The sequence below is a fragment of the Arachis hypogaea genome, chromosome 19 (genome assembly GCF_003086295.3).
Source record: "Arachis hypogaea cultivar Tifrunner chromosome 19, arahy.Tifrunner.gnm2.J5K5, whole genome shotgun sequence".
NCBI classification, from domain to species: Eukaryota; Viridiplantae; Streptophyta; class Magnoliopsida; order Fabales; family Fabaceae; genus Arachis; species Arachis hypogaea.
Window position 1 is genome coordinate 11,664,674 of NC_092054.1, and position 22,313 is coordinate 11,686,986.

The following is a 22,313-nucleotide window of genomic DNA, read 5'->3' on the forward strand; positions in this document are numbered from 1 at the left end:
TCAAAAACTTCACTTATTTCTATGTAAAAGAATTACATAATTTTATTTTTACTATTTTTCCTCCCAATAATATTGAAACATGTTATGAACAGTTTTTTCTTTTTCTTCTTTCTGGTCGATATGAAAACAATGTTTTAATAGCTATACATGACCCCAAAAAGTAAGAGATTAGTCATCTTTTCAAAAATAGATGTTCTTCAAAGTGAAGGTTTTGGTTTCGCTTAATCATCCATGGTCTTCCCATTTATATAAACAAATGGTTTTGATTATACATGGCAATTACACCGAAAACAAGAGAAATATGTATTTTTAAACTTGTTAGGTAGCGTTTATAATAAAAATTTCCTTTCAATTCATGAATTGTCATGTATAATTATCAAAATTAGTTATATAACAATATAATATTCCTTTATTCATGATAATAATTTAGCCAAGCAATGGAACACATGATAAATTGATAATGATATTTTATTACACATACACTGTAAACACAACAAAAATGTAACCTAACATTTTCAGTTAGGTACACATTTTATTTCTACAATTACAGGTTACAAATATGGTTTCAATACACTATTGGTGCTTTTACAACAGGCTAATAATAAATCAATAATTAAATGAGACTGTAAAGTTTTCTTTACTTGTTTGGTATTTTGTATTATCTTACACAAAAGTGCAAGATTGGCGGGAGTAATCACAGGTCACACTCTTCCTTTCCTCTTTTCATCCAACGCCTGTAGAAGAAATAGCAGAAATATTTTGTTATGAGAGCACAACGAAACGAATTATTAAAAAAATAAGAAGACTAAAAATATTTGAGAAATACTAGAGAAGTGGTGAAGAATATGTGTAATAAGGTTTGGTTGTTAATATGAGTACAAATTATACTTTAGAGAAAATCAACGGTTTCAGATTGCATGGTTTGTTAAGAACTTATCTGTATATTATATACCCGTGGCGTCTATGGTGCTTATATTATAGTGGCTATGATAACTACTGTGACTTAAGAAGTGTTGCTAAAATTAAATTCACATTTGTTATTATTTAACGTTTTTAATTAAAAAAAATTAAGTGTTACCGGAATGTAAAAAACGTGATTTTAATTTTAACAACACTTGTGTAGTCACCATAGCCATCATAACCATAGGCGCTATAGACGTCACCTTATATATATCTAGTACATGTTAAAGAAAAAATATGAAACAAAGTATGCATAAAAAATCTGACACATTAATTTGTGTTAGTATAATATCCACACTATGTTGGCCCCAAGATCACTCACTCACCTAAATAACGTTATCATATTTTTCATCTCTCAAACTCACCAATATTCATGAAATAATAGAAAGAAGAACTTCACATAATCATATTTTTTCATTTCAAGGAACACACATTACAAAACTATGATACCACCTATTTATAGAAGTTTATAGGCATAGTTATTTGCTTATTTAGTCATCATTCATGATAATTCCAATGGCGGTGATATATAGTGCAAGTTGATTTAATTATCAAACATTGCCTCTCTTAAATCAAGCTTGCAGAATTAATCATTCCAAGCATCTTTAAATTGTAAAATAACTCGATCTTCAACGGCTTTGTAAATATATTTGCAACTTGGACTTCAGTGGAACAGTACTCAATCAAAACTTCTTTTTCATTCACCAACTCTCTGATTTTATGAACCCGTATATCAATATGCTTCGATCTTCCATGGAATACTGGATTTTTGCAAAGTGCAATAGCTGACTTGTTATCGCAAAATATTGCTATTGGAGTACTTTGTTTCTCGTTCAATTCCTCAAGAATTCTTCTTAGCCAAACTGTTTGCGTTGCACAACTTGCTGCTGCTATATATTCTGCTTCTGTTGTAGACAGTGCTACTACTGGTTGTTTCTTTGACAACCATGAAATTGCACCAGAACCAAGATGAAATACGAACCCTGAAGTACTTTTTCTTGTTTCTATATCTCCAGCCCAATCACTATCAGTGTAACCGACAAGATTCACTTCGGTAGTATTTTCATAATAAATACCATCATTTAAAGTATCTTTGATATATCGAAGAATTCTTTTTGCCGCTTGCAAATGGTTAGTACAAGGCTCCTCCATAAATCTGCTAAGCAAACCAACTCCAAACACAATATCTGGTCTAGTCGCAGTCAAGTACCTTAGACTTCCAATCAAGCTTTTGTAGTATGTGGAATTTACTGCTCTTCCTTTATCTTCTCTCAGTAACTTGAACTTCTCTTCGACTGGAGTAGGAACTGGCTTTGAATGTTCCATCTGAATTTTTTTCAAAATATCATTTGCATATTTTCTTTGAGAAATGAAAATTCCATCATCTTTTTGAAGAACTTCGATGCCAAGAAAATAAGACATCAAGCCCATATCTGTCATTTCAAAGTGCTTTATCATAACCTCCCTAAATTCTGTAATTATCTTCAAATTGTTGCCAGTAAAGATTAAATCAACAACATAAAGACACACGATCAAGATATCTCCAGGTTCAACGAACTTGATATAAAGAGTAGGTTTAAATGGACATCTTTTGAAACCATTCTGAGTGAAATAAGAATCAATCTTCTTGTACCACGCTCTTGGTGCTTTCTTTAATCCGTACAAAGCTTTCTTTAACTTGTAAACTTTATCTTCTTCTCCAGAAACTTCATATCCTGCAGGTTGCTCAACATACACTTCTTCTTCTAAAGTGACATTCAGAAATGCTGATTTAACATCCATCTGATGTATCTTCCACTTATTTTGGGCCGAGAGTGAAATAATCATACGAATAGTATCTAATCTAGCAATAGGAGCAAATACTTCAAAGTAGTCGATACCTGGCTTTTATTTGTATCCCTTAGCAACTAATCTTACTTTGAAACGATCAACTTCACCACTGGATTTGTACTTAGTCTTGTAAACCCACTTTACTCCAATCAGCTTCTTATCTACTGGTAAATCTGTCAGCTCCCATGTGTCATTCTTTTCAATGGCATGAATCTACTCATCCATTGCTTTCTTCCGATTGTTATTTCTAGAGGCTTCTTCAAAGTTCAACGGCTCACAATTTGAAAATAGAACAAAATTTATGATTTCTTCATCGGACTAATCGTTGTCATTGCCAACTTCATAATCTGCTAATCTATAGCAGGTAGTCTCCGCTCTCTTTGAGATTTTCTATATGATTTTGGTTGTTTGGTTGCGTCCGATTGTCTTTCTTCTTCATCATCACATGTATTTGAAATTACAATCGGCTGCTTTTCCGTCTTTATGTCCCAGTCCCACATGGCTTTCTCATCAAATGTTACATCTCTGCTGATGATTACTTTCTTTGTTTCTGGATTGTACAACTTGTATGCTTTTGAGTCTGTGCTATAGCCAATAAAGATACACTTCTCGCCTTTGTCATCTAACTTCTTCCTTAATTGATTTGGTACGTGGGCATAAGCTATACACCCAAAGACTCTGAAATAATGAATGGAAGGCCGCTTTCCACTTCAAGCTTCCTCTGGAGTTTTATCTCGAACACTCTTTGTTGGACACCTGTTTAAAATATGAACTGTTGTTGCGACTGCTTCTGTCCAAAATTCTTTAGGCATTTGTTTTGACTTGAGCATGCATCTGACCATATCCATGATGGTTCTATTCTTTCTTTCAGCAACTCCATTTTGTTGAAAAGTATATCTAGTTGTTAGTTGGTGTTGAATTCCGTGTTGCTTGAAGTATTCTGAACACGCAAGATATTCTGTTCCTCTGTCTGTTCTGAGAATTTTGATTTTACAGAATATCTTAAAGACATCACATGCTTCTGATTTTTGCTTTAGAAAATATACCTATGTATATCTACTAAAATCATCAATAAAAGTGATAAAGTACCTGCTACCACCATTACTTGGAACTTCTACAAAACAGAGATCTGAATGCACAATTTCAAGTAATCTTCTAGCTCTCCATGACTTTCCTATAGGGAATGGATCTCTGTGCTTCTTTCCCAGTTGACAAATCTCATAAATACAATTGGGAAAATGAACCCGTGGTAGACTAGAAACAAGTCCTTTTCTTGACAGGTAGTTTCGACTAGAAAAATGAAAATGCCCAAACCGCATGTGCCACAACCAGTTATCATCAAGTATCACAGAACTCCTGCAAGAGGGAATAACATGTTGAATTTTTAATGGAAACATTCTGTTTGAAGTCATCTTTGCTTTATCTATGAACCTTCCGTTGTTGTGAAACACAATGCAATATCCACGATAAGTTATCATCTTATACCCCTTCTCAGATAATTGTCCCATACTCAGTAAATTGTAATCAAGTTCAAGAGCATACAAAACATTATAAATATAACTCAAAGAACCATCATTCAATCTAATTGGTATGTGCCTTTTTCCTTCAATAGGGATCTTTGTACTATTACCAAACTTTAATAGTAGTTTAACTGAATCATCTAGTGAAGAAAATAACTCCTTTCTACCAGACATATGATTACTGCAAGCATTATCCAAGTACCATATATTTTCATCTTCAGCACATGAATTACTTGTAAAAAATAGAGTCTGAGTACCCGGATTATCATCAGTATTTTGATGCTGATTTTCTGCAACGTGTGATTGATTATTATTCACCATTTTGAATCTATAATCTGCTGCTTTGTGTCCATACTTTCCACAATAAAAGCAGTTGAAATTAGTTCTTTCTTGATAAAAATTGCCTCGACTTCTTCCTCGGTTGACAGGCCTGAAATTCGTTCCACCTCTTCCTTGATTAGGTGGTGTAAAATTATTGTAACTTCCTTGGTTGTAATTGCCACGACCTCTTCCTCTAAAACTTCCTCTGCCTCTACTTTGAAAATTAAAACCACGACCTCGTCTTTCTTGTGTACGGTTTGATTCTGCAACATTGTTTAAATTCACTCGGCTTTTCAGGGCTTCCTCAGTCAATTTTTCTGACTTCTCCAGTATTCTACTGATGTGGCTTTCCATAGTTCCTTGCAACTCTGCAATCGTCATGGTATCCATATTGTGGGACTCTAGTATCGTAGTCATCACATGATCATACTTCATCGGCATAGTGCGAAGAATTTTCTCCACCACTTTGCTATCGGGCATATCTTCTCCATAGACTCTCATCTTATTGACAATATCTGTAACAAGAGTAAAATATTGCTCAACAACCTTTCATATTCTCTTCTCAAAGACTGTAACTTTACTTTCTGAGCTTTATCTACGCCTTTGTATGACGTTCCATGCTTCTCTTGCACTTTTGGCATTTGCTATTTTGCCAAACATCGTATAATCTACTCCTTGATGAATTTGAGATAGCGCTAATTGATCTCTCCTCTGTTGGGCAACATCTGCTCCTTCTTGCAAACCCAGTTCAATGAAATTCCACATGTTCTAAGCCTTCAAATGGGTAGACATCAAAATCTCCCAATAACTATAATCAAGTTTCCCATCTAACTTGGGACTGGATCACACAATATTAAAAGTGTTTGTCATATCGACTCTATGAATAAATAACTATGTGAGAACTCTCTCACATCTCACAAACTCTAAAATACTAGGTGCTGGATTAACCAGCTCTGATACCAAATGTTAGTATAATACCCACACTATGTTGGCCCTCACTCACATAAATAACGCTATCATATTTTTTATCTCTCAAACTCACCAATACTCATGAAATAATAAAAAGAAGGACTTCACATAATTATATTTTTTCATTTCAAGGAACACACATTACAAAACTATGATACCACCTATTTATAGATGTTTATAGGCAGTGATTTTATAATACACTTATAACTAAAGCACTTTCTAACATAGTAAACTATCCTGTGTTGGCGACAGGAAGCTTGTGGATATATCACTTGCATGCCTTATTCAATTTGAACTCTAGTTACTTGCTTATTTAGTTATCATTCATGATAATTCCAATGGCGGTGATATATAGTGCAAGTTGATTTAATTATCAAACAATTTGGATTATGGAAGAATAATATTAGCGATTTAATTCCTTATTCATGGACACATATTAACAAGATCATAACATGAAATAGCTAGTTTCTAAAACAGAACACTAACATGAATTCACTATTTGTATACCAATTTTCTTGCATCACTACACCTACAAGAACATACTTCATTGTTGTCAACTGATGTATAAGCAATTCTTAGTGATATAAAGAATACCTTACTCTGGTAGAATCGCATGGTTAATACAATTGTGTCACGCATTCTACAAGGAAAAGGATCAGTCACACTGTTAATTTATAATTGTTATGCAGGAAAGTAATGAAACTGTATAAGCAAGGAAATATATATCATTTAGCAGAATAAAATAACAATGATTTAAATGACTCATCCACTTCATGGAAAATAAGAGATCAGATCTCAGAATACATTCACAATACATATATATCTACTATCCATGTATTTTAAACAACTGGTAAAATTACACTCACTACCTTTAAAATTAAGGGATATTACACAACCTTCCCCCATCGATAAAGTACACGGGCGCCAATTGTAATATCAACTAATCTCAATGTAATTTACCCTAACCAATCTTACAGAAATGACTGGATGCTTTGCTAATATGACTCATCCACACAAATGTGACAGAGACATATAAAAGAGAAGTTTAGGATTGTGATTCAATATCCTATTGTTACCAATACCAGGAAGAGGAGATAAGAGAAGTAGAAAAAGAGACATTGTACAGTGAACAATGTGAGTCGAAGTTATTACCGGACATTGTAAGTGCTTAGAATATGAGAAGATCCATTTGCGCATGTTAACACAAACTCTTTTGTGTGACCATGCGGAACTTTAATCTGCAGGAAATTCATAAAAGGAAGTGTCAAGTGACTCTTTAAACATGAAACAGCTGAAGAATTTTTCAATCAGAAGCATAGTTTTGTGGAATGATATAGCACATTCAATATCTGTATATGTACTATTCAAACAATTTCACAAGCATCAAGCAATTATATCAATGCAAATTTGATGAGCTAAAATTCATTTTCAATTCTGAAGATCAGTGAGAACCACTGAGATTAGGGAGGAACATAGTTCAATTATGATAGGTAATGGGCCCACTTTTATGTATCACCATAAGTTTGAATGTCATACCGATAAATCCTTTGAGAATTTCTCAGAAACGACCATAGCTTCAGTATCATTAATTATAATTTGGTATCCTGATCGTCTTAAGAACAGGGTTGCTGGTTCAAAATTTTCAGAAGATTCCGTCTGTCAGAAATAACCATGAAGATTAGGAAGAGTATTAAGATAAAAGAGCAGAGAATAAATATATTTTAGAACTAGTACCTACCAAAAGAGAAACAATGAACGATGCTTCTCCTTTAGACAGATGTGTATCAATCTCTTGTTGCATTTCTGGATCTGCAATGTTGGCCAAAAGAAACCCATAATTAGAAAAGGACATTGGGAGGGGGGAGAGAGGTTGGTTGTAACTAAAAGCACACAACTAACAAATATTATACAACACGGAAACATAAACAATAGATACTCTTACAGGTTTAACATGAGACAAGTATAGATCATCTATCTCCAAAAGCTTAACCAATTAGTTAGACACAAATAATTGATTTCATATGTAACATGCTCTCCCAAACAGAGCAGCCTACTTGAGAATATTAAGAAAAATGTATGAGACTTGAAACTTTCTTACAATGATACTGACTGTAGCACATATATATACAAAAGCATAAAATATTATAGTCAGAAATCACATTAAACGAGACTAATAATTTTCCAGGAGTGCTTAGTTTCCATACAGCAAATACTAGGTCTGCCTAGTTTCTATGTAGTCAACGTTTATGTACAGCAAGCCTATTGAGCTTGAAGCATGAACAATTCAAAAAATTACCTTATATTCTACTAAAACTTTGCTTTTATTCAGAAAAAATGGCAGACAAGGACATGAAAACCCTTTCTGAAAAGTGATGGTTTGAGATTCTAAATATTTTTAAAAAATCATACATGGATTTCAATCAAAAAAACAATTTTAGGTCCAAAAAGCCACATCAAAATGAACTCTTAAACAAGCGAGAAGCTTACTCCAACTCAAGCAGGAAAAGCTCATTCTGAGTGAAGCAATTTTTTATACAAAGTTGCAACTGTCAGTGTACTAATTGGTTAAATTCCAACCATCATGACATTATGGTATCAAATAGGGGCAAAACAACCCAATTAAAACATTCTTGTAGATTCAGTACCAACTAAGCTTACCACATCTGATTTTGCTCTGATCATTAGCAAAAAGCCTCACTAGTTCCCCCTGATAAAGAAAAAATTTGTTGCTGGTCAGCATAAAAAAATAAAAACAAAAAAAAATAGAAAGAAAGAAAAGAAAAGAAAGAAACAAATTTGACAAAAAGAGGAATAACACTATTCTTACAACAGCCACATTTGTCACAATTAAATTCAGCTAGTAAATTATGCTCAACATGAGTAGGGAAAAAATTCAAGGGCAACCTAGAAACTTGAATACAAAAGAATTTCATTGCACATCTTTTATGATTTGACTCATTCAATGTTGTTCATTTACATTTGTGAAAGTATCTAAAACCCTCATTATGCTGAAATTATCATCACAAATATCAAGATTTATTACAGCACGCCAAATATGTTATTAGAAGGGAGAAGTTTCATAAAGCTGAGATATAAATTTGGCATTCATCAGTATTAGGAGACATATTGTATAATGGTTTAAAGGACATTATAAATGGAAAAACTTAAAAGGCATAGCAAAATATTACTCCATGCCTTTTGATGTAATTTTTGTTTATCCATTTGTGTAATATCCTTGATAATAATATTTTTATATTTTGTCTTTTATCCAATATCAATGTGAGTGTGTGTGAGCGCTTAAGACATCTATCCAAGTAGCATAGTTGTTAATCAAGCTCAACTTTTTACAAACATCATAACATGGTTCCACAGTAGTGCATACAACATTCCAAGGATTTCTAGCAACAAGAAACCTCTATAATCTTAGTTAACTCCCCGGATGGTGTCTTTTCTTTTTTATGAGGAAAGGGAATGCTCCGAAGTAAGAGCTAGAACTTAGCAAATCAGTTATGCGAGCATGCTCTAAATATCCACTCAATATAGGCTAAATAAAGCACATTTGATTGGCTTAAGTCGACTAAAAATAATTTTGAAAGAAATGCTAAAGCCTTATCCTATGATATCGAAGAAGGATCTTTATGGCACTTCAGAAGGTTGGGGGATCTTTGAGCTAGGTTTGACACCACTGTACAGCAAGAAGATTATGTTTTTTCACTCTCATCAATAGGAATAACTTCTTATTGGTCGTCGGTTTTCCAGAACTCAGGAGCTCAATGCAGTGGATAAAGGTTATACAAATGTATAGCAGGAGTAACTGCCAAACCAACCACCTAGATAGGAGGGCATGCTCCATCAGTTCACATGCCAGATAGATCAATATTCAATGTGCCACTAGGTTATTTTAGAATATCCACAACTACATCTCAATGTTCTTCCATCAGCAAGGAACAGAATTCACCAACAGAAATAACCAAGGCGGTAATATGTGGATGCATAATGGTGAGATAATTGTCAGACACACAAGGAATTATTAAATACTAAAGTATTTTAGCACTGAAGATAACAAATTACTTCAAACATTAAGTATTTAAATTTCTTGCAATACCATCGAGAATGTCTCATCTTACTATGTAGGACAAATATAAGGTTTTCATAACAAAAATGAAATCCCTTTAAAACTTCCATTTCGAATTCTTTCAGTTTTATCAAACATAATCCAAAATAAAATAGCAAGTTCTGTGCAAGTATAGCATTCATGAAGAATATAATTTATTAGTTTCAAACCTGGCGGCCTCTATCATCCATAGGAATGCACTCAACAGCTATCAGTTTATCAACATCATCAGCTGTAACTATATATTCTGGATTAGTGGCTCCTGCACCAACAGTAACACCCAGGAAAAACAAGTCATGTTGAAGTTCCATCAGGTCATAATATTACAAACAGGAAAAGCTCAGAAGTAGAAGATAAATCCACCTTCAATGTAATGCCTAGTGCCATCCTGGAGATGCCTAACCCACTGATATGAAGCCAAGAGTTACGGTGTTAAAAAATATGAAATACAAGAAGTATGAATAATATGCTAAATTCTGTAATAGTGAGAAATTTTCACCTGAAACATACAAAGAGTAGTTCCACGGACTGGATATCCACATCCAAGAAGTTTTTCTCCAGGTACAGCATCGCCGATAATTTGAAAATTCTCAATTCCAGGACCATCTTGAGGGGGGGAAAAGGCAATTTATCGGTAATCAATGTTACGTACCACATACATGGTTTAGGGGAAAGAAATGAAAATAAGGGGTTTTTGGAAGAAGATTCTTGTAACTAACTCTGCCAAGCTAGTAGAGTAGTGATGTATGGCCATTTTCTCTCTCTCTCTCTCTCTCTGTGTGTGTGTGTGTGTGTAAGAGAGAGAGAGAGAGAGAGAGAGAGAGAGAGAGAGAGATGAGATGAGATGAGATTGTATATAGGAGAGAAGAGAATTTGTGAAAATTAGGCTGGACAGAAGCAATGGAGAGTAGTAGCCTCTCTCAAATGCTACTTGTATCTTCCTTTTCTGCATATTTCTTACATTCCATAATACCTTTCCAGAGGCAAGAATGATATCTCAATGATATCATTCAGCCCCCCTGTTTCTATTCGATCTTCTTCTATTCTAATCTATCCTTCTGCTCTATTCTCTGTATTATATGTTTAGTTTAGCTGTGATGGTACCAGGATCTTACACAATATGATGCCTATTCTATCTTTTATAGCTGAAAACATAAATTTACCTTCAGAAACAGAGGAAGCAGTTTCTTCATGGTCAGGTGTAGGTTGAGAAAACTTGCCATTGATAAGTGCAACTTCTCGGGATCTTTCTCCGATTCTATCCATTGGAGGTGAAGTATATGGAAAAGGAGATACCTCCCTGCATAAATTGCTTTATACTCTCATTGAAAAGTATACTTACAAAACAAAATATGTCCAATAAGCATTCCTAAGTAGCTTGCCTAATAACAAAACTTGCGATTTGTAAACAAATAGGAAACATACCAAGTGAGAGAAGTTATCATGTTAGTGAAGGTGTGAAAGGAACAAATCTTGCCTATTGGATCATGATCACAGTTAGAATGTTGTGTGACCTAGATAGTCATGTGACCTATAGATAACTTCTAAACTTTGACATGCTATGTGAGCTTAAATGGACAAGATTGGTCCAACTCAATTTCTATGTTTGAATGTGCATTTGCATGTATCAAAAGTGTGCATGTGATGCAAGCCAGGAAATAGAACAGTAAAGAAGATTTCCGATCACACCAAAGGCATCTCGGAAGATTTGATTTTGGAGGGGAAGGGAATGAAGGGACAGGTTTGAAGTGTAAAATGGACTCACCCAAAGAAATTCAGCAGCAGTAGTAGGGTTTGAAGTGTAAAATGGACTTACCAAAAGAAAACCAGGGATTTCATTAGCCATTTGTTTCTTTTCCCTTTTAAACCACGGCAAGGTATTATTATTATTTGGAGGGAAAGGGAACGAAGGGAAGGGGGTATGAAGTGTAAAATGTTCTTACCAAAAGAAGACCAGGACAAGTATTATTATTATTATTATTATTATTATTATTATATTGCTAAGTATCTAAGAAAAGTGAAAAACCACACCTTAAAAGCTAGCTGATAAGGGGTAAGAACCACTCTCCTTATATACAACATCAAGCATCCCATACTACCTAATGTGGGACTTTTGAGCACCCCATAATACCCAAGACCCTAACAATACACCGCCCCTGGAGAGCCGACGTCCACGGCAGCTTCACTCTATCGACACTGACCCAACGGTAGCCACTTTGCTACTATCAGTATTCGGTATTCACCTTAATCCAGCCTATAGATATCCCCCCATAATACCCAAGACCCTAACAATACACCGCCCCTGGAGAGCCGACGTCCACGGCAGCTTCACTCTATCGACACTGACCCAACGGTAGCCACTTTGCTACTATCAGTATTCGGTATTCACCTTAATCCAACCTATAGGTATCCCTTTCCATGGTGCCAACAACCTAGCTCTGATACCACTGTTAAGTATCTAAGGAAAGTGGAAAACTACACCTTAAAAGCTAGCTGATAAGGGAGAAGAACCACTCTCCTTGTATACAACATCAAGTATCCCATACTACCCGATGTGGGACTTTTGAGCACCCCATAATACCCAAGTCCCTACCATATATAAAAATAAGATAGTTAGATAATAAAAGAAACAGTGGAAAGTACAAGAAAGAGAATAAGACATCCTCACAAGACAATAGAAACAGACAAAACCTAGGAAGCTGAATCATGAAACCAAGCATGCTAATTCTATACATATCTGGACAAAGTAACACGTCTTCAAAATAAATAAAGAAGTGCCCTTATGTAGTCAAGGATCATAGAAGTACTTGTGAAGATTCTACCATTCAATTCTAGCTATACGGAGAAGAGAACCACAATAGAGTGCTACATGATCGAATTAACACACAGAAATTGCCAGACATTGTTCCAACTAACAAAGGGATATTGACAAATTGCAAGACACAAGTGAATGAGAAACACCAACCTAGAAACCACGGGATTCTCCTGATAGTTGAACCTATTTAAAGGCAAGTTTGCATCACCATTAGGAACTGGTTGCATATATCCCGGCACTTTGCCAACTGGTTGAGCACTTTGTTCATTCCCAAAAGAATTTCGCTGGGTGTTGTTACGCTGAATCAGAAACGTAAAGCCAAAATGTAAGTAACGCAAAAGAAACAAGCAATGACGATAAACACAGAAAAACAGAGGATTTGGCAGTCAGGAAAAATACATGCTAGTAATACCATGACTTTATGATGAATATGACTGGTCAGGTTTCCAGCAAATGGACTTTCCACAACAGGATTGCTATTATCAGCATGGTTTTCAATCACTGAATTTAACTCCCCAATTCTATCCTGTCAAAAGAAAATGGTGATCTTTTTTTTTTTTTTTAACTTAAAATCACTCCAACAAAGATGTACCAAATAGAGAATAGAGATTGCACATGGAAACAAAGCAAAAAATATATCACCATAAAGAGCCAAAATATAAATAAAGGGTCAGTAAGAAATTATTGAGTATACATATAATGACCAAAAGCATAGAAACAGAAAATTTAATCGCAGAATAAACTACTTACAAACAACATAGATGCATAATGACAAAGCATCACTGCCTGTAATCTACTAAGCTAAAGAATGATAGAACATTGATCCTGATTCCTAATCCTATACATCAGGCTCTACGTTGAACCTAAGCTACAATCAAAGTAGGTTGTGTGGAAAATTAGCCGAGTGAAGCCATGGTTGGGAAGAACTGGGACATTGTATCTATTGCAACTATCTCGGATAATATGACCCTGAAGTGTAGGGCACTAGGGCCTGTTGTAGTTCACCACTTCTATATCTTTGTCAGCAGACCATATCCAGGTTTATGACAGATCTGAAACACAACTGTACCTCTATAATTCAAGCTTCCTCCATAGAAACCATATGAAACACTGCCCAGAAAGCCTGATCAAATTTATGAAACTGTTGATTGGTTTTGAATAAATTGATAGAACATGAAGGGACACACACATGCAGAGAGAGAGAGAGAGAGAGAGAGAGTATGTGTTAGAAACTTAAGTGGAACTTCAGACATGTCACTATTGAAGAATGAATTGTCAGTAACATGATTCTCTACAAAACATTCTACACCACAAGGTTACAACCCAACCAGCTTCTCTGCAAGGTGTGGTAATAGAAGCAATTGCCGCATGACATTACCAATTTTAGACCTAACTAACTAACTAACACTAACTGAACCAGCATTCCTAATGAGTTCTGACTTCTGATTATATAAGAAGAAGGATAAGTATTATGTAGTCCTTTCATCCTATGATTTCATAGCAAAATATTAATATTGCAGCTGACTTTGTTAGTCTACTCAACTAATTTGTTTATAATGACCATGTGGACTTGTAACTTTTATCACTGGCAAAGGTTTCACAAGAAAGATGCGGCAATAATTGGTTGAAAATTATAATGCTCTCTTAGACATGCATCAGAAGTGCAGGAGCTTACATGTGAACTCCGAATCCTCCATTGTAATTGATCATGTAAATTCTGGACAAGGACAAATACACAAGAACAATTTACATAAGGGATAGAACAAGGTACAAAAAGCATCACATTATTTACTATGAGATAACGCAAATTAACATAATAAGAAACCATATCAAGAAATAGATATATCCTTTTATCTGCTCCAAAAGGAATAATAATTACTTCAACAATATTGTAATTAAATCAATTGGTAGAATAAACAAGAGGTTTGGTCTTTAGAGAAGTTCAAGGGCGGGAACAATCAAATAATCTGAGATACATTACAGAGAAAATCAGACCTATATTTGTTTATCTGTAATTTGTCACCTCTATTGATGTTAATTTCTCCATAAATCAATGTTGCAGGATCATTCAAGCTTTTTCACTAGACATGCCCTTTAGTTTATTGTAAGTTACACAAATATTGTCATTGATGGGTCACTCCAAAAAGTGATCAGTAACATCAGAGAAGTACTTATAGCAAGAATCAGATGTTTAATCTATAATTTATCCAGAATTATATTTCTCATACCCTAATGCTGTTAGATATTGCAGCAGCATTCGTAACACGAGGCCATATACCATATTCTGCCAGCAACCCCAGCATGGACGACATGAAGACATATCTCTCATCCTCCACAGCCTACATTAATGATGCATATCAGTATTGGCAACTGGAAGTACGTAAGTAACAAAAAGGGGATTCTGGTGAAGAAGTACGGAAAAGAAATGTACACAACATATAGCTTATTTTGTAAATGACATGTCCATCACCAGTAACTTCAATCTAGTTTATTTTCTAGAAAAGGAACTAATTCAAGGCATATCAATCTTGAATCATCTCATGAGGTCATGAACCAGCTCTCCTAGAATCTTAAGCTGATAGATAAAAACACATGAATGGTTATATATATCTAACACTCTCTCACAAGAGCCCTTTTTGGGGGAATTGAAGCATGAATTATGCACAAGTCCATTATTGCCTTGTGCTGGTATTCTATCTTTGTTTAGAAGAATGAAGGTAACAACGATAAAAAACTAGACTTTTTTATCATAGAAGTTCTAATATTTATGTCATGAATCATCTACCTAAAACCTTAAGCTGTTAGATAGATGCACATAAATTGTTACATATCTAGTAGGAGGAAAATTCAATGAGCCAACTGCTACTTACCCTACATTTTATGGCAACAAATTTTAGCTATGATGTCATGGATAGAATACATGTCATTATATGATACTTAAAGACATGTTTTTTTACCATTTATGGTGTTTAATTAAACTCATTTCTGACATTTGTTGGTTCTTCTGAATCTTTTGGCAAAAACCAATTTCTTTTCAAAATAAAGGGAGCGATTCATGTAAACCGTATATAAAAATAATACTAACTTGTAATTCTGCAAAATGCAACAAACATGGCTCTTTATTTTAATATTAAGATTTTATTAAAGAAAGTAACAATACAAATTAAGATGATAAAACATCATCATAAGAGACACAGGAGAAAATAACTAGAACTGAAGAGAATATCATGCACAGGGCATGTCAATCTCTCTGCACATCCTAAAAAATAAATAAATAAAATAAAACAATAGGAAAAAAACTAATAGGGATATAAGCAGAACAAAAAAGACAAGCAAATAAAAATTAATCCTATGGCAAAACTTGAAATGAAAAATATGAATCTTATCATGTTATGAAAGACTGAAAAAAAGTGGCTTTTATATAGACATCTAGTTACTATTTGGCTAGTAATTACCTGCCTAAATTAGACCAAAATTACAAGTAACAAATCTATCCTAATAAAATAGAATATTTGTGCAAAAATAAGCTACAGTCTACAACGTCCCAATTCATCCCCAGCTTGGAAGCAAGTCCTTAGAACTGTTTAGTGAATACTGAATAGGCCTTTAGTCAACAACACATTTGCCAACTAGTACCTTGAAGGAGCACATGCTGAGAGTCTGAGACTATCAGTCCACTGTCCAACTTTGCTTGAACTCTTTACATCAGGAAATATAATGCATTGTTACAAGTTCGTGATGGCAGCCTTCCAAACTGACTCTATCATCGAAGCAAGGCAGCAACTAGAGTTTAGTGGGCACTCTAATATTACTTTTAGATCAAGACTATACTCTAAGAAAATGCATGAAAAGCCACTTTGATTCTAGACATATTATGTTTCAATACAAGGTTAAGGGGTCAATGCTTCATCCATCCTTCAAGCCTAAACAACTTCTACTTATGTGAGGTATACCACATATAAGAACCACTCCCAACCCAAGCAAAATGTGAACTTCTAATTTTAAGTTAAGCAATCATTATTTCAGGCATTCAATAAGCCCAACAACACATGAAGTCAGTATTTTGTATTAACAACTTCTGGAGAGGCAGCAGCTATGCATGAGCGTGAGAATCCATCAACCCAGTTAAATAGTTTCCAGTAAGTAGCAGAACAAGAAAATTACAAATACAAGAAATAGAAAGCCTAAGATCATTATGAAACTATACTTACTTTTAAATCATGTGAAAGTTTTAAATTTTCTTCAAGATCGCTTTTTCTTTTGGCCAACTCATTAGATGCAGCTGTGATGGCTTCATTTTGCTTGTCATCAACGGCCTAATAAACAAAAAATATGTGAATTTTGGAATTGTAGTTCAACAAACTGCTGAAAGATAACCATAAATAACAAAGACATCAACTAACCATTCTTAGTTCAGAGAATTGCCTCTCTAGTTTGCATTTCTCATTCAACAGCTGCAGCTCCTGCATCCAAATAAATTCATTTAATTTCCTGGAGTTAAAAAAATTTAGATACATCTTTCATACCTGTGTATATTCCATACCTTCATACAGGCAACAGCAACTTGTTCCCTAAGGGAGAGGATCTCCTCCTCCTGAGCCCTAGCTCGGGCACGAAGTTCCTACAAAAGAAGAGTTAAGTGTAGTAAAGTATTGTGTAACATCTTCTAGCAAACTTTTCAAACAGAGTATCAGAGACAATAATATATATCACATTTTGTTACCATAATATCAAGGTCCTGCACATGATTGAGTGCATCATTGCTTTTGAAATTTCTCTGAGCCAACACTGTTTCAAAATTGTGCCTATAATGCATGCACCAACAAAATTATAACATCTTAACTTGAATATATAGTATGTTTCAACATAGAAATAAAAATACCACATGCATCCAAAGAAAGAAAAAACATATGTGAGCCAGAATTTCCTCACAAAGACACATTACCATCACATAATGAAAAGAGCACTTTTTTGTTTAGAAAAGAAGAGAAAACTTTTGACATGTAAAGAAATAGAAAAACTAAATTGGGATAAAATATCCCCTCAAATATAGAAGGGAAAAGCTATGATATATTGGGCTAAACCATGTAAGAATGCATCTCAATCCCTTTGAATATCAGTTAGAGGAACACCGTTGAATATGTGCAGCATCAAAGGGATGCCAAATAAGCAATGTTATCCCCCCAAAAAAATGTCAAAAAGAAATTTTGCTTCCTTACATGAACGAAGACCTCTAAAATTAAGGGGTGGAAATTTATATTAGTATAGCCTAAGGAGGACCCTTATCCTCCAAATTATTGTGATTATCTTCTCCTCTCATTTCTTCAATCACAATTAAAGGAAAGGGATACTTAATTTGCAAGGTTATTGATAGACCGCTGAAGACTGAATTCATAATTAAATGACTGAAGGCAAAAGTTTTGTTGATTTGCAGTGGGATTGGAATTTTAATGTGACTGTTCTTCTAAACCTTTTTGATAGGACGCTTTAGCACCGTTTAATCCATATAGCTGAACCCACCGAGTGGGACAATGACAAGACTTAGTTTCTGTCATTTTCTTCTAAAACTTTATAAATATAAAAACTAATATATGAGAAGTTACAATTAATATATAGTACCTACAAAAATAAAATATGAATTCATAATCGTAATCTACTCTTGTTAAAATAATCAGCATAAAGGAGAAAGACGACGAATTCAAAATTTACATTTCTTTCTTTAATATGCTTCATGTATTCACTTCTTAAAGAGTAAAATCAGTTTGAAAGGACAATCTCTCTCTTTTTTGTTTTCTTTTTTCTTTTTCTTTTCGTGGTGGGGAATGTTCATAGAGAAAACGATAAAGAGAAATTTACAAGACACCGGAACAAGACATTACAAGAACACAAACTAGTTACAGAAAACCCTCCAAAACAGCAGGTACACAAACAAAAAAGTGACACAGTGTTCTATGGATTACCTGCTGAGAACCTCCGACCCTTGACCCTGAACCCCGTCAGTTTTAAGCCCTTCTGCAGAACCTTTAATGGAAGACATGGATTGGCCTGCTCAAGGTCCTCTTCGAAAATAACCTAAACCGAATCATAGCTATTCTTTCAATCATTACCAACAAATAATCAATGCATTCTGCCTCACTTAGTGCCCTTATATTTCATGTCCAAATCAAGGTTTCTGTATAATCAATTTCTTACAACAATTTGCATTTAAGTAATTTAACAACCAAATGTCCAAATGTATCAATAAATCTCTTTCTACTAGCAAACTTCAATGCAGTAAAATGGCAACACAGTTAACTGAAAAACGATCACAAAAGCAGCATATACACAATAAATACTCTTACACACAAAACCTCAAATTTCCAATTTCAATCTGATTTCACCTCACTAAAAATTTGACACAAATAAATAAATATACGCAGAAACATGTCAAGCTCAATAATGATGAATGCACCACCAATTCACAAAATAAAAAAATCAGTATCGTAAGATCACGAACTGCAAAATGCTAAATCTTTTTCCCTATACGACAGAACGTATCAGCTAAATTAAAGTATCCAATTAAGCGATAACAGAGAAAAAATAATAAAATACATATATCAAAACATAAAAAAAAAAAGGAAAAAGAAAAAGGAATAATCCAAACGAAGGAGAATCAGAATCGGAATAAGAAGCGGGAACTCACCTAAAGCAAGGATAAGTATAATTGGACCTCGGAAAATGAGATTCTGATGAGAGGATGCCAAAAACGCAATATTGCTGCCACATACAGAGAGAGAGAGAGAGAGAGAGATGAAGAGAGAAAAAGGGAGATTTTGTGTTGTGTTTGTGTTATGTAACCCAAAATTCTATAAGCTTCAAATTGTTTCTTCTCTTTTAAATAAAAGGTAAGCTATTATAGTATTATTAAAATGATATTCTCTTAAAATTATTTTAAATGATACAATGGAAATGGATAGATAAATTTTTCAAAAAATTAAAACATGATTAAAAAATAAATTTAATTATCTTGTTGATCTTATAATTTTACTAAATTTACAATTAGATTTTTATACTTTTTTTTTCAATTGAATTCCCACTTTATTTTTAATTCTGTAATTAGATTTTTTTTATATAAAAAATGTTAAAATTAACAAAATATTTCTCTTAAAAAATATATACTAAAAAAGTCAAAAGTCTAATAATTAGGTCTTTAATTGTGAATACTTTTAATTTACAGAAAAATATTCAGTTAATTATAATATTTTTTACTTTGGAAATAATCGCATTATAAAATTAAAAGCAGCTATGAATCCAACTACAAAGAAAAAAAAATATAACAACCTAACGCCACGGAGCTAGGGCTTGCGCAAAGGTATGCGAGCCAGAACTGCGGTAGTGGAGCTTGAGCTTGCTTTGTTCTGCGAATGAGAAAGACACAGAGCTTGCTTTGTTTAAAAAAGAGGAGAAGGAGAAGGTAGTTGCGGCGGTTAGGGTGGCCGGCGGTGGCGCTATAGGTGAGGAAAGGAGAAGAAGGAGCTCGTGCGATGGAGAGAAGAAGGAGTCCGTTGACAGAGAGGGGAATGCTAGGTTTAGCCAAGGGAGTTCTTTGATTTGAAGTTAAACCGTTAGGTTTAGCTAGGTTTCTTTGATTTGTGTGCTGTGAATGGAATTCGGGCAAATGCTAGGTTTAACTGAAAATTACCGACAGAATATTTTAAATTATAACAGATTTTTTGTCTGTAATAATTTAACAAAATACAGTATTTTTGTTTATTTAATTACAGACGGATTTTCCGTTGGTAACTATTTTTCACGAAAAAAATTAATTTTTCCGACAAAATTATCGACGAATTTTTTTTGTCTGTAATTTATGCTAATTCATTTCTTTTTGTTTCCAATAAAAAATTCCTCGCAAATTCTGTCTGTATCTCCGTGGGATAAAATCCGTCGGAAATATCCGTCTGTAATAACTAGTTTTCTAGTAGTAATAGTGAACCTCGATTAACACACAAATGAACCAAAATTAGTTCAGATTTGAACAAGTAGTAAAAAAGACTCAATCATCAACAAAAACACATTGAATTCGTTTCTGGATCCAAATAAACCTCAATTAAACTAAGGAATGAACCGAAATTACTTAAGAAACAAAAAAATTGACCAATACTTATAGCAACATCACGTAAAAAAAACATGAAAAAATCAAACAAAGAAGAAAAAATGCTTAGTGCCGCAAAATTATTTAATGAATTTGGATGTGCTTTTGTTCATGATTTAATTTTGTTGTGTGCTTGTTTTCGAACACAATCATTAAGTAATTTCGGTTAATTCTGGATTTAAATAAGGTGCACTTGGTCTGTACTTGTTTTGAAACGAGTTTGTTTGTGTATCGTCATCATTAAGTAATTTTAGTTCATTCGGAATCTAATTTTCGGTTCATTCTAGATGTAATTTCAGTTTATTTCTGAGTGAATTTCTAATCATTCAATTTTGTTTGTGTGCTTATTTTCGAATGCAATCATTAAGTAATTTCGGTTCATTCTGGATTTAAATAAAGTGCATTTGGTCTATGCTTGTTTTGAAACGAGTTTGTTTGTGTATCGTAATCATTAAGTAATTTCGGTTCATTCGGAATTTAATTTTCGGTTCATTTTAGATGTAATTTCGGTTCATTTCTAAGTGAATTAAGGTGCATTTGGTCTCGTTGTTCTGCACAATTCAAAACACATAATGCTGCAAAATCACCAAGGAGAGGAGAAAGAAAAGAAAAAAAATGCAACAATAACAGCAGCAACAAAAGAATGATGATGAGGAAAAAACACATGAAGAAGAAGGAACACGAAGAAGGAGGAGGAATGTGAAAAAGAAGAAGAAGACGACCACAACAACGATAACGAATGTACCCGCATGTATAATCACGCTCTTTTAATAAAAATAATTTTGTTGGTGTTGAATCTATTTGGTTGAATTTAAATAATGATAATAATACTTAGATGTGTAGAAATCTGATAAAAAATATAGAGTGAGTTAAAAAAATAAAAGAAATAGAGAAAAAGAAGAGAGAAAAAAATTGACTCTTTAATTTAAAAAAAAAATTAATTTCAATTTCAATAAAAAAAAATAACATATAGTATATTTTAATTATAAAATTAATAATAAATAATATATATATATATATATATATTATGTATTATTTTTTTCGTAAATGTTTATATGCACATTTATTTTAATATTAAAATAATTGATAAAAATAGAAGCCGACTGTTTTTTTTATAGTATATAAAAAAGTAGTGCAAATATAACTTCACGTCTATATTTATCCAAAAAAGCTTATACTAAAAAATACTGTATTAATTTACGACATCTTTTATCATTAGAGGTAATAATGAATGGGTTGGGCTACACATACAAGCTTACAAGCTTACAAGTTGGCCCAGCCCAAATAGAAGCCACGCGCATAAAGAGAGACAACATGGCGCGTCAAAATCACGCGCTCAACACTACAACCGTTACATATGGAAAACTCTTCCACTTCTTCCACTTCTCAAAACGCTTCGAAAACAAGGAAACCCTTCCATTTTCGAGCAAAAATCAAAGTTCAAAACATACAAATCGTTCTTCGAAACCTCCATCAAAACACGATCAAACTCTCCGTGAAGAATCTGAAGCAAAGCAACAATACTCAACGTAAGTTCGTTAAGATTCCTGTATATTTTACTTTTCTTCTACGTCGTTCTTCTAGGGTTTACTTCTTGCTTCTTTGTTACACTGTTCTAAGTTCTACGTCGTTCTTCTAAGTTCTACGTCG

At 33.7% G+C, this 22,313-nt stretch overlaps 1 protein-coding gene across 9 annotated transcripts; it reads right to left on the reverse strand.

Moving 5' to 3' along the window:
- Nucleotides 1–425: 425 nt before the first annotated feature.
- Nucleotides 426–19,403, reverse strand: LOC112775975 (uncharacterized). 9 transcript variants are annotated; one of them, XM_029295547.2, is made up of 21 exons: nt 19,212–19,396; nt 18,490–18,601; nt 17,253–17,334; nt 17,073–17,150; nt 16,933–16,992; nt 16,741–16,845; nt 14,758–14,868; nt 14,205–14,246; nt 12,942–13,055; nt 12,680–12,828; nt 10,878–11,014; nt 10,214–10,320; nt 10,078–10,120; nt 9,885–9,976; nt 8,259–8,307; nt 7,339–7,409; nt 7,137–7,256; nt 6,753–6,838; nt 6,200–6,240; nt 6,087–6,129; nt 426–734 (listed from the first exon to the last, which is right to left on the reverse strand). In XM_029295547.2, the coding sequence occupies exons 2-21, from the start codon at nt 18,564–18,566 to the stop codon at nt 695–697; spliced, it is 1,647 nt and encodes a 548-aa protein (XP_029151380.1). In that variant the 5' UTR covers nt 18,567–18,601; nt 19,212–19,396; the 3' UTR covers nt 426–694. The 9 variants fall into 9 exon arrangements, with proteins under 9 accessions (XP_029151380.1, XP_029151378.1, XP_072083303.1 ...); XM_029295545.2 differs by having other exon boundaries at nt 10,878–11,026; XM_072227202.1 differs by having other exon boundaries at nt 18,490–18,617; nt 19,212–19,391.
- Nucleotides 19,404–22,313: the final 2,910 nt, after the last annotated feature.

Excerpts from the sequence above, each read along its gene's own strand:
- LOC112775975 (XM_029295545.2), bottom strand. The coding sequence starts at position 18,566 with ATGTCTTCCATTAAAGGTTCTGCAGAAGGGCTTAAAACTGACGGGGTT. Across the intron at positions 6,839-7,136 it reads AATTCTCAAAGGATTTATCG|ATTAAAGTTCCGCATGGTCA; the intron begins GTATGACATTCA and ends AATTTCCTGCAG. Across the intron at positions 735-6,086 it reads TATACAAATAGTGAATTCAT|GCGTTGGATGAAAAGAGGAA; the intron begins GTTAGTGTTCTG and ends TTTCTTCTACAG.